General features: G+C 37.7%; 1 protein-coding gene across 3 annotated transcripts in view; it reads left to right on the plus strand.

Annotated features, from left to right (window-relative positions):
* The window catches only part of LOC134844416 (UBX domain-containing protein 1-like), a 583,758-nt gene that overhangs the window by 129,316 nt on the left and 440,923 nt on the right, over positions 1-13,519 (plus strand). Inside the window, exon 5 of one of the 3 annotated variants that reach the window (XM_063861083.1) lies at positions 12,548-13,063. The exons of 1 other annotated variant lie outside the window; for it this stretch is intronic. Coding sequence is in view for 1 of the 2 variants with exons in the window: in XM_063861084.1 (XP_063717154.1) it covers positions 8,009-8,358 (350 nt within the window). In the remaining variant the exon portion in view is untranslated. Of the gene's footprint in view, positions 1-8,008; positions 8,367-12,547; positions 13,064-13,519 lie in introns of those variants that run through there. One more of the 3 variants, XM_063861084.1, reaches the window with a different exon arrangement.

Below are 13,519 nucleotides of genomic sequence, written 5' to 3' on the forward strand. Positions count from 1 at the left end.
TGCATACCTTTTTCAAAGTTTGAACTCTAAAATACACAAACGTTTCAGGCTAAAAAATTTTGGAACAAAGATTAAAATAACTTTTTTCAAACATAAGAAATCTTACCCTTAACTGTTCACTAAAACAACCATTACAAATTGAATCCCATGGTTGTTGTTGCTTGTCATCAAGCTTCTCGGTTTCTCGATAGTCTGACCAGTAGCCTGAATCGTTTGATTATTCTTCGAAGATTTTACCGAATTTTTAATTGCTTCACCCACGCTTCAATCGTTTTGAAGTTACGTTTTGAACACAGACGTGAGGAAAAGTTGTTCGCATTTGCTCAATATTTAAGTTTCTTAGAAATTTTTAAAAATTATTTCGTGAATTAATTTTCAGAATTTTTTATCGATAATTAATATTTTTTTAAGTTGTAAATTACTTACTGAATTAAGTAGTCAAAAATGAATATTGGGAAGGGAAGAGTGAACTGTGAGCAACTATGTGTATGCAATTTCTTCAACAATCTAGAGAAAATAATGACCGACCATTCTTAAAAGTTCTAGAGTAATCTAGAACATTTTTGCTCCTTTCCGCGACCAAGCTCACCCCACACGATTTGCCTATTTTACAGTGAATATCAAGTTTACCTAAATTTCAGGTTTTTTATTGATCCCTTTGTCACGCCGCGCCCAAAAGTAACACTATTTTGCAAAAACACATGAAAAAACGGCTACTGCACACCAGCTGGCTATCCTTATTAATATTTCATTCTGATTGATAGGTTTTTAAATTACCCACACCGCATATCTACTCATTCTAATGGTTAAAAAATTGAAATTAGAATGGACAGTTTGGAAGATGAATCGGGATTGAGGGAGACCCAGAATTTCTTTTCGGCTAGAAAGTAGCTTTTAAACCAGAATTGATGGTTGTTCCGACCATTGAAAATGGGGAGGAACTTTATAGTCGGGTGTGTTTTAGTTTGTTTTCTTTTTGTTTTCCTCGCTAAATCAGGTACCACAATTAATGATCGGACTGGTTTGAGTGATCAATCCAATTAAAGCCCTTTCAGTCGTTATTCGAACGACATAAGTTCAAAATTTCATAATGTCGAGAAAAAACGGTTTGAAATTTTTGGTTTTTGGTCTAGTTTTGAGCAAATAAGGTGACCGTGTATGCTTGCAATAGCTTATTTAAGCTTTATTTAGGCCGTGAAAACTTAGTTTTACTCAAGTTAAGGTAGTTTTCGGAGTTTTTTAGAGCAATTTTGGGAATCAGATTTTGAAAATTCAAAAAGTTACTGCAAAAAAATTTGAAAAAAAAATCTTCAAAAATTGTTTTCCAATAGACCTATTAACTATGATTCTCAAATATACCTAAATTTTATTTTTGCAGAATTTTTTATCATGACACCATTTTGAAATAATTTTTTTTGTTTTTTTTTAAGACTGGTCGTAACATTCTGTGCTTCGTGCACAGTAACTGGCTATCTTTGTTTCTATTTATATTTGCTTCTGAAACTACGTAAATTAAAGGAGCAATTTACTGTTTACTAAATAGATAATTCAAGGTGGAATAAGTAAAGAAAATATAGCTACAGTAATCACTTGAAGCGCACAAGACACTTTGTTAATTTTTTTTTACAGCAAGTTACTATTATTTTGCATCAATGTTTACAAAGGACCAAACGCTCTCGTTCGGAGAGGAATCGTATTTCAAAACGCAAAAACCTGCGGTAACAGACATCAAATTCCATTGATTAATGCGGGGTTTAGGAAATTAGACGACAAGCAAATTAGACGATCAGAAAATAACGAAATTTAGATAATAACTTGCGTGAAATTTGTATACAGACTTAAATTATCTTTTGGCTGAGTAAATACTGGTTGTCTAATTTAGACAATAACTTGCAAGTAAATTGCGTGAAGCTTGTTTACAGACTTAACTTAAGTTTTGCCTGAGTAAATACTGGTTGTCCGTAAGTTCCGTTTCTGTACGGTCGTCTAATTTCTTGTCGTCTAATTTCCTAGGCCCCGATTAATGCATCTAGCTCCAGCTAATTTCATATTTGACAAATGTTCGTTATCACATTTTGTTTTCATATTTTTTCACATCGTTCTTCAGAGAGACGCACAGAATTATTGGTTTATCAAATTCTAATCTACTAACAACCATTGTTGAGTTCTTAAAAACGTACACTAATTTTTAACGTGATGTTGTATCATAGCACTATCCTAATTGGCGTTCCTGCGCTCATAATTGCGAGTATATTGCAAGAGGAGAGAAATTAAAGGTGTTTTGTTTAATTGTCGCAAATTTGCTGCCACTAGTCGTTTCGCTGTGGTCTTATCGTGCAAGGCCGGGGACTATATGCTTTCTGCAAAATCCTAAGGGCTAAGTCTTGGCAAAGTTTAGAGACCCTTATGTTAGGATTTTCTTTGAATATAGGGACCCACCCTTAGGAAAATTTCCCAATTAAAATACTACTGGTTATCTACTAATTGCTATTTAACTTTTGTTAGCTCCCTCAAGCTGCAAACGGCTGAAACAAGCAGGTGATAAAAAGAGTTCAATACAAGAACATTTGATCCGACCTCCAGTATCTGAGGAGAGCCAAACAGTCAAACAAGAGGAATTAGACAAAAGCGCTAATGATAAAGACGACGATGATATAATTTGTATAAAAGAAGAAGCCAGTCCACTAAATCATTTTCTAGAATTAAGCAGTAGTGGTGTTGACCAACTGCGAGTAGGAACAACAACAGCTATTGATCCATACGAATCTTCGGAAATAATTCCCGGCTTGTTTAGTGAGATTCCATCGTTCGTTTCCAATGAGAATCATTTGGGCTTTGGTATCAATTGGGAGCAAGAGCTTGATTTACGACCAAGATGTCAAATAAGTTCATTTACTGATGATGCTTGTGGGGCGCAGCCACAAGTAGGAAACTCAAACGGTGGGCTAACGGAAACCGGTAAGTATAAGCTTTGGCTTGCATTGATAACCGATTTGTGTAAAGATTTGGGTAATTTGTGGTGAACTCTCACTAAACTCGCGAATGGTACTTCGACTCAAGTTCAGTTCTAACGTTTTTGTTCCGACCATTGAAAATGGGGAGGAAGTTTGTGTTCGTGTGTGCTATAGTTTTTTTTGTTTTCCATGCAAAATCAGGTACCACAAATAATGATCGGACTGGGTTAATTAATGTATCTTATTAAAGCCCCTTCAGTCGTGATTTGAACCACTTTAAAAAAGTTTCCCTGGTGTTGAGAAAAACCGGTTTGAAATTTCGGATTTTTTGTCTTAATTCGAGCGAATGAAGCAAGCGAGCAGTCTTTTTTGTTTTCCACGCAAAATCAGCTACTAAAAATAATTATCGGATTGAATTGACTGATATATCATATTAAAGCCCTTTCAGTCGTGATTCGAACAACATCAAAAAATTTCGAAAAAGTTTTCCCGGCGTTGAGAAAAACCGGTTTGAAATTTTTATTTTTTGTCTAATTTCGAGCGAGTGAGCAGGCTTAGATTATTTATGCAGGCTTATTTATGCTTAATTGAAGCCTTGAAAACTTCTTTTTACATTAATCAAGTTAGTTTTTGGTTTTATCTTAGGAATTAAAAACTTAAAAAATGTGGGAAAAATTTTGAAAATTATTTTTAAAAAATTCCTTTCAATTTTTTTTTGTTTTTCTTGTTATTTATCTTCAAAAATTGTTTTCCACGTTGCATATTTTACATGACTGATGAAAATTTCTAAGCTCCTAAGCTTTTCACTCAGATTCATTTGTCACACCAAGCCGAAAAAACGACACTAATTGGAAAAATAATTTTGTTGTAATTTTTGGTAATTTTTGGTTGGAAAGACTGGTCGGAACATTCTGTGCTACCCTTGTTTCTTCTAAGAATTTAGTTTATGTAAGATTGTGTTTATCCACAAAGGAAGCGACAGGTATACGAGCCCGCTACTTCCCCTATTCAAAAATTACATGCAATTTTTTTGGCTATTTTTCTGGGCGGAGTAATGTTGCCTGACCCGAAGGTAATGAGCACGGATCATGGTGAGCCTCGAACATCCGTCATTTTGAGTGAGAGGCGGAGACGTAACCACTTCACCGCCGATCCCCCTTTATCGATAAGTTGGCCAATCATTGAATAATCATTTACACGCCAGCGGGCGGATTTAGGGGTTGGTTTAGCCCCCGGTACTATTTTGACATATCCATTTTTGGCTGGCTGACCCTAACGTTTTTCGAAAGGCGCCTCTGGCGCCAAAAAAAAACTAATTTTGAGGGGGCGCGGCGCAGAAAATTCGGTCGAACTTGGGTCTTTATAGTGATGTGGGAGAGCTGGGAAAATCATTATGGTCGACCTATAAAAAGAAGATCGACAAAGTTAAAGATTTTTTTGAAAGTCCACCCCCTCGAGAAAATATCCAAGATCCGCTCCTTGATTTGCACCAGAAAAGTCATTGCATATGCGGCTTCTAAAAAAAACGTGAGTATGTGGTTCGTCTAATTAGGTTTTCATTTTTTGTACAATATTTATCCCATTCGAGTTGGTTAGCTTTTAATTAGGACCCTGATCTGCCGGTGTTCCCTCGATGTCCAGTCTTTTCTCTGTAACCACCGGGGTGATTCATACTTCAGAAAACGCAATTGGGGTCTACAAAATAACATTGTGGTTCTGAGTACCGAATTGGTTTTTCAAAATTAAACCTTGCGATTGGCAAATATGTTGGAAGCAGTTGATCAATTTTTTTATTATCTCTGTTGAAAGATTTGTTAACACAATTGCAGGTTAGTAAGTTTGTGTATCTGTACATGCTTCTTTGTAAGTTCAATGACTGAATTTTTGGCGCAATGGTGGCGAAGAGACTCGAGACGATGAAGCACTGGTTCAAGTTTGGTTGCCCCCTTGCTAGAAGGTCTTTGCAATCGGGCTATTAATTGTCTGCTCATTTTTTTAGACTCAATTCTGTTTATTAGTGGCTAATATTTAGATATGTCAAGCGACAATGACGCAGATGCGAGGACTTGAGACTCTTAGTCTCCAGGTCAGAGATTTCTGTTCCGTAACTGCAATCGAATTATTTCTTCTGTGCATTTTTTGCATTTTCTTTCCTTGTCTACCTTTTAGAGCTACTGTTTTCTTCATTTTCTTGCTTGTGTTTGCGAAGTGCAGATTGACGTCGGATCGTTTTTTTCGAAAAAATTGGATTATAAACTTTTGGGAACAAATAGTTTTTGAATGAATTTTCGGCGTGTTAGATTTTGCCAATTGAATTTTTTCGACTATATGAGGCTTTTTACGCATTTTACGGCAGTTCGTTAGCACTGTTAATTTCTTTCTATTCGGGTTAACAACTGCTTTAACAAAATCACTGATTCATTTTGTAATTAGAAAAGTCTGTCAACCGAACCATTTCTAGCATTTATGCATTTTAAATTCATTTTCTAATCAAAACCAGTTTCGGGTTTCTTATTTATCTTTAGTTTTTCTGCTTAAAATGTTTCTTCGGAGGTTACAAAAGCATTCAAGTTTCGGCTAAACTTGTATCAACTTAACCGGTTCTTCTGGTATCATTAGTAGTCAGAAAAATCTGCAAGAGAGCCCTCAAAATCGATACATTCGAGCTTGATTTTATCCGAGAAGCCGTAATGAAAAAATTGCAGAGATACTTCTTTTGTACCTTCAAATAGATACATTGTTGTTTTTTTTTAACCTAAAAGTTAACTTACACAGGGGCGTTTGCTCGTCCCGTTACGCCAGTGTCGCAGCCTGGGATTGGTGCTTTCGTTTGTATTTTCTTCATGTCTTGCTCTGTTGTTACTGGTAATTTCTCGCCAACAAAACTGGCGCTCATTCTTTTTCCTAGTCCCCGTGTATTTCTTTGCCGTTGTTGATGGTTCCGTCGTCGTGTCTTCTTTATTTTTGAGGGCTTCACGACACGTTCGTTTGTGTCTTGGCATGGTTTCAGGGTCGATTTGTTTTTGGCAGGCTACGCACGTCCCATGAAATGCTCAATCGAACGTTTTCGATTGATTGGTTTGTTATGTTTCTCGTTGAATTGTTCTTGGCATTTTGGACAGGATAATTTTTTCGCTGATTCTGTGGATCCTCCTCTCATGTTGCACATTTTATCTTCACACCCTACCATTTGTTTTTGTTGTAACCGCAACAACAGTTTCAATTTTGGAATTTAACAGCAAAAATGTTATCTTTTCAATAATTGGAGGTTTTAACAATCATAACTCTTTTTATACTCAGATGTTTCTGCTGAGTACTCACTGGTTAATTTTTTCTTTGATTCATCTATTGACACTTTCTGTTTTACTCTTTTTTGGTCTCTTTTAAAATGGCCTAAAGCTAAAGAGTGTAGTCCGACAGAATCATAAAACCGTTTGATGTCAAATGGCAGGAACTTTTTTTGTTGACTTCTTCAAAAAAAAATCACATGCTTCTTGCTTTTGAGTGTTTTCATCGACTCTCGAATGACAACTCCATCAAACAAAACTGACTTGTGTTTCTGATGGTGAAGAGTAATTTAAACAGTATGCGTCTGGAAGAAGCAAAGAAAAAATGAGATTAATACTGTATACCTCCCTCGGATCAGAATCTTGATATTCACAGAAACGAAATTCCCCCGCATGTCGTTCAAAGAATTTTGGGAATTTTTCATCACAGCTTCTGGTGACCAAGTATAGGATGTAGTACCTGTCCCTTGGACCTAGATGTTGGACCTAGACTCCATCTGATTCCGCATTTCTCAGCTTAAGTACCCTAAGTGCTTCATCCACTTCATTTAGTGAACGATTCGTTGATTTCCGAATCCCATTCAGCCGCGTACTTCCTCCATGAATCTCGTTTGCTTCTTTCCTTTGTTATTTTGAACAACTCGGTTGCGTTTTCCACTGCAGAAATCAGAAGATTGTTACAGGGTGTTTTCCAGAGCTGTTGCGCAATATTCATGTTACTCTTAGCTTTAGTACAAACTTCGGACCACCAAAGTTAGCAGTCTTTGCGAGTGCTCACTGGCAGTGAGCGCTTTGCTGCTTACCTTTTTGCTCTTGAAAATGTTTTCCAATGCTCCTAGTGATTTAGTGTCATCCGGTTGTGTCAAACTGTCTCCAATTAACTTCTCGAATTCTTGCCGGTCAGCTTTTTTGAGGTTGAGTTTTGGTCTCTTTTTGTCACATGAGGACATCAGGATGGATCGGTGGTCCGATTCTACTGATTTTTTTTGTGGTTCATTAATTAAGATTCGCCCTGGTCGAGTCAGGCGTAGTTTTTCAATACGGGTAGCTCCGCCACTGTTCAGTAGGTACATCTCCTTTTATCGTCTGCATAGTACCTGTATGATCTTCCAAGCGGAATAATATCTGCCCAGATAAGGCTATTAATGCTTCTCAGCCACTTTTCTTAGTTATGGCTTTGAGTCTCTTAGGTCATTAGATCCGGACTCCGTTGGTAGAAGATTGATAGTGTGTACCTAGAGTCGGTTAATTTCAGTTTTCACTGATAACTGCTTCAACTGCAGCTTCAGGGCCTTGTTCCATTTCACAGGTGGTGTCTGTGCGGTCTTCTCTGGAGACTACCTAGTCGATACTTTTCGAAACTTTTGCCATAACCCAAGTCCAATCAAAGATGTTATCCCAATTTAGGACTAGAGTGTCGGCTTGCGTGTCGAACGCTAGCTTTCTCAGCACCTCTCCTTTTCCACGCCATCCATCCCCGTTTAGTTGGACTATCCTCTAAAAATGGGACATAGGTGTTTTTCTTCATTATATATGCTGTTTTGATTTTTTTCGTTCATTCTGATACTGCTTTTCCTTAGTGATTGTGTTTCCGGTTGAACGTTTTTGGTAGTTTTTATTTTTGAACGTTTCAGTGTTAGTTTTCTTTCACTTTGCAAATGATAGGATGACTGAAAATGACTGAATCCGAATACCATCCTTCGATGGCATTCATCCCTACTCAAATAAGATTTGTTCTTGAAACTATCATGGATATGAATCTTGCAGGTAGGACGAAGAAGAACATTCAAATTAAAGCAATAACATCGACAAAAAGCAGCGAGAAATACTCAAGTCCAGTCAAAGATGTTATCCCAATTCCCCTCCCAGAAGTTGGCCCCAGTGTAAACCAGTGTTACAGCTGCCCTCTATGCAATAATCAGTTCACTTGTCGGCCAAATGCACTTCAACATATGAAGTCAGTGCATGGAAATGTTCGCTACGAATGCCAAATTTGTAAGAAGAGCTTCGACCGAAAAGATATTTTGAAAGGACATATCATGGGATCGCATGAATTAAACGCAGAAGTAGCACGAGCGATGGTCGATTGTACTTCTACTTCCAACAAAATTACTTAGCTCATTGAATGCGGACAGGGAGAGGGGAGAAGACGACTAGACAATCCAAAAATTTGAGTTATTTTCTTCTCAAACTTCTTTCAAGGTGGAATTCTCTCATGGTTAATTGATGCCTGGTCAATTTTGTTGTCGTTTTACTTTTAAACGCACGCCTAAAATATATTTCCTTGCTAACAAGGTTTTTATATGATCCATTTGATGGTAGATTAGCCAATACAATGTCGTTCTTGCAATCTCAGGTTTAAACTCATGTCACCTATGACGAGATTTTTTTTTTTGGTTGGGAGAACGTTTTATGACTCTGACAAACAAGCTAACAAAACGCTTGCTAAGGCTAGGAAAATCAGCAAAACCCATATAAGAGTCTTCACTACGTTCCTTACCTTTAAAAAAGACGGGTACTTTTTAAGAGTAATGCACGTAGTGAATACTCTTATGTAAGTCTTGCCGATTTTTTTTTGAGGAAAAGTCTTAAGATATTGATGTATTTAGGTATATATGCACTTATTGAGTTCAATGGTAATTCATCTGTTGAAAGAGATGTAAATAGCACTCTCCTAATATGAACGTCCAAATGGTGTTAAAATTCGTGAACGATTTCTAGTTTCGAAAGTGGAATTTAATTTTTAGATTTCCAGCGGAATAAAAACTTTACCTGTTGATCCAGTTTTCTCAAGTTGGGTTAATATTATCAAAAAAGCGCCAGCCATAAATTTTTCTAGGAATTCAAAGAGCTTATAGGCATCTATTTTTTTCTTTGAAATTCGAAAGTTGAGATTCTTTCAACAAAGTCAAGTGTTTTTTTTTGTGTTTACTTGCGTTCATTACTCTTTTCCAATCATTGATTGGTAACGTTTTCGATATCTCAGACTCTTACGCTTTCGATTAGCACGGCAGTTGAGAGACCACAACACGGCCGTGGTTGTAGAGAACCTTCCGCTAGTAGCCGCATACCCTCCGCTGTGGGGGTGGGAACCACTGGAGTATGAAACATATAGCGAGGAACTTGAAGCGCTCATACTGAAACATAGCAAAAAGTGTTTCATTGATGGAGCGAATTTCAACGCTGCAGTGGGAGACGAGTCGGTACGAACAGTGGAAGATGCAACCGGCCTTACAGACTGTATAAAACAACGCGGCAGGGAGGTCGCTAGTAGAACTGTGCCACGCCCACATGATCGTGTGGGTAAACTCATTTTTTTGTCACGACGACCGAGGACTTGGAAATGCCGCAACAGGAAGGCATCACATGAGTTGGATGGCTTTCTGCCACGGAAAAATGAACGAAGCAGAAGGTTAAAAAATTTACAGACATTTAACGTGGTACCTGTCAGACCACTAGCGGAAACTCTTGGAATGCTTGATAAAAAATGATAAAAAAGCGAAGAAATCTGAGACCCGTGACGGAATTGACTTGGATGCTCTACGAGGCGTCAATACACAAACTCTCTTCCCAGAGGAAATGAACGAGAAGTCTGCAATGGCATTTACCCGGGATGTTGGTTTGAGAGTATGCGGAAAGAAAAGATGAGAACTGTCAATCCCTGGATAGACAAATACAAAGAAGCCAGATAAAAGGAAAGGAAAGTGTTTAAAGAAGAAGAAACTGGATAAATATTTCTATACAAGTCGTAGACGAGGTTAAAGAAGCTATAAGGCTTGGTGATTTTCGGAACTCGTAGAAGAAGTTACACGATATTCGATTCAGAGATCTGAAAACCCTTGAAAACGAAAAGTTTGCTCTTGAAAAATTTAGAAACCATTTGTAGAAATCACATTTGGACCTGGTACAAAAAATTGCACGATATTCGAATTCAGTGATCTGAAAACCATTTAATGAGAAAAGTTCGCTCTAGAAGAATTTAGAAACCACTTTAAGGCAGTATCAGAGAACAGATTTGTAAGGAGGATTAAAGAGCTTATGGCAACGGCGAAGGAATGTCTCGTGAAAAAAAGATCTCCCATCAAGGCGCGAAATCAGCAACTAAACTAGAATTCTAAGACGAACGGAAGCAAATGAAAAGCGGGGCACCCGGAATTGAAGGAGTAGAAGTCTCGCTGAAAGCCATGAACAAAAACAAGAAAAGGAGGCTGTTCAACGTAGTAATAAAGCATCTCGAAGAGCTCTATTATATATGGGAAGAAGCGAATACGATCGGTTGGGTAGTGCAGCTGTTTAAGAAGTACTGGAGAGGTGATTTGAACAACTACCGAGGCGAGTGTCTATTGCCATTGATAAATCTTCTGTGCTCAAGAATCTTAGCCACTGGTTTCCACTTTCAAGTAAAGGTGGGGACTTGATTCAAAGCGGAAACTAGGAGGATGTCGCCCGGCAGCAGACTCCATGGTGAATTGGCTAACATTGCGTTGAGAACAATGATCGGGGAATTCTTGTTCGCTAGGGACTCAAACCTTGATGGGTTGCATGGACGCGCTCAAATAGGGGAAGGAGATGTTCAAGGAAAAAATAATGTAGTTAGAAAAACGCTGCGATGACAGAAAAGAAGATTTTTTTTCCTTTGGATCAAAAGATCCAGACAACACCAGAGTCCTGGGGACATATAATTGGCCGAAAGGAAGACGGACAAGAAAAGATAAAGAGAGCTAGCAAATCATGGGCAAAGCTTATTCCCAGATTGGAAGTCGAAACTGAGAAGGAGAACCGAAGCCGTACTAGTGCAAACAGTGGTAGAATCCACTCTCCTGTTCAATTTTCTGGCAAGAAGTTGGACGAATACCAATTTTGGCATCTTCCAGAGTGCAGTGGATCGATGCGATAGATTTGTATTTGTATGGAATGATGGGATGAGATTACCAAAAAGGATGTTGAAAGAAAAAAACGTACAGCTAAAACTTCAGAAAAAACTGAACGTGCACTGCGTAAGATACAAAGTAGAAAAGGTCCCTAGAGAGACTAGTTCCAGAATTGTGGATGGCAGACACCAGACTGTCTAAGAAAATAATATTGGAAAGATGGAAGAATTCAGGAAGGAACATTGAAACAGAGGTAACATATCATCATACTGCAAAATTGCTCCGCGATATAGGTCAGGTCTAGACCAATGCAGAGAATCTGACTAAAGCAAGGAAATCAGGGAAAGCGATAAATGAAAGAATGAAGTTCATATAATGAAAAACAATATGATGAATCATGCAAAAACATGTCGCGCCGAGAACCACAATGCATCTCGAGTAACGCAAAATCCCCAACCTGAAACAGCAACATCGACAGAAGGTCGTTACACAAGTCTCAGCAAGAGAAAACAAGGACTTGATTCTTATTTGTTTTAAAAATATCAGTTTTGTTCAGTTGCCTATTTTCATTTGAAATGTCTTGCTTGGCGTGTTTCCTAGAAAACTTGTTCCATAAAAACTGTTATCAAATGTAAGGAATTGGGTTTTTTGTTTTGTTGTTTTTTGAGACGCTTTGGAAATTTTTTTTTACTTTTTCCAAAACGTTTTATACTGATTTTCAAAAAAATGGTATCCATAGAACGAGCGCCTACACTCTTGTGTGTCTGCATGCTCCCCTGGTCTTTTTTTGCTTTACCCTTTTGTCTACAGTCTTCGAAAAAGTCTGTTGGGGGAATATTTGACCTTTTTTTTTCATTTTCTCAAACTAAGCTACCTGCAGATACTAAGATACTGCACATATGAAAAACTTCTCTCCATAACTTTTTACTCCTCGGAAACATGAAATTATGGCCCTCGGAAACATGAAATTTTTGATTTTTTTGACCGTTTTTTTAAATCTTTTTGACTTCTCTCGTAAACTAATCTCCCAATTCTGAGGTCGTGGGTTCAATAGAGCTAACGGATAGTGGGAAGCTCCCTTGCATTATTGGACACTTACAAAATTTTTTACGCAAATGTATCGTCCTCGGAAGAATCACTTTTTTGGTTTTTTAGCATTTTTTATCTAAATTTTATGACTTTTCCCAAAAATATATGGGGTATTCTATAATAAAATACCCTCTCATATATGGGATATTGGGTACAATTCAAAGAACAGATTGTAGGAAGCTCCTTTGCATACCATACTCTGTCCAATTTTGATTTCCGACCGTCTTCTGAAACTTTTTGTGAACTACCCTGCCAAATCTGAGTTTTTGGGTTCAATCGAAGTTGCAGGTTAGGCGAATCTCTTCTGCACAAGCGGCTTCGTCTTATGTTCCTCCTCGTGTTTTAGGGAAGCAGAATCCGAAGAAACCCAGCCACCTTGCTATGCCTGCAATTGCTGCAGTAGAGACAACTCCGGCAAGGCCGCCGCCACCTTCTTCAAGCAATAAGAGTAGCCGTCTCCGTCAACCATATCAAACTGTAGTTACAGAAGCTTCGGCTTTGCCTCAAGTGGCATCACACATCAGCCACTTTTTCAGCTGTCCTCTTTGCGAAAACCAGTTTACGTCAAAGTCAACTGCATTGCGACATATGAAATCAGTGCATGGAAATATTCGCTATGCTTGTCAGATTTGCAAGAAAACTTTTAACCGTAAAGACATTTTGAAACAGCATATAATGGGTTCGCATGAAATGAATTCTGAGGTTGCAAGAGCCATGGTTGAGTGTGATTCTACCAAAATTACACTCATGAATGAGTAGTTAACCTATGAATGAAGTATTCATCCATCTATGAATGAAGTGTATGTTGAATATTGACGTTCATTTGCCAATTAAACCCCGCCCCGCCCGACTGGTAATACCTAATCAATCTTAAAATTAGTATAAGCAATTGGCATTTTGAAATTATTTAAGACTGGTCATGACAAGCGAATGTATTTAAAAATTTTGATATGCTAATCAATAACTTTCCCTGACGATAATTATTCACTTTTAGATCGGTGCTGGATGTATGAGCAGTCCAAGAAAGCACAATTCCTTGCTCAATTTGTAGATCCTTTATTGTTTATCGCATTGTAAGGCTTCCTATGATTTCAGCGCCTGATTTTAAAAAATGATTGCCTATTTCGAAGTAATAACTTGTTCAGTAGTTGCAGTGTTTATAACATAAATGTATGTGTCATTATTTTAAAGTTAAACTTGTGAGCAAATATCAAACTGGTTTTGAGCTTAATATAAACTTAAAATTCAACATGTGAAGAGGCTAATTGAATAGAAAGAGTCAGAGCTTTCAACAGGACAACTTTACCATCTTTTTGAG

This window comes from Symsagittifera roscoffensis, chromosome 4, assembly GCF_963678635.1.
Source record: "Symsagittifera roscoffensis chromosome 4, txSymRosc1.1, whole genome shotgun sequence".
NCBI lineage: Eukaryota > Metazoa > Xenacoelomorpha > Acoela > Convolutidae > Symsagittifera > Symsagittifera roscoffensis.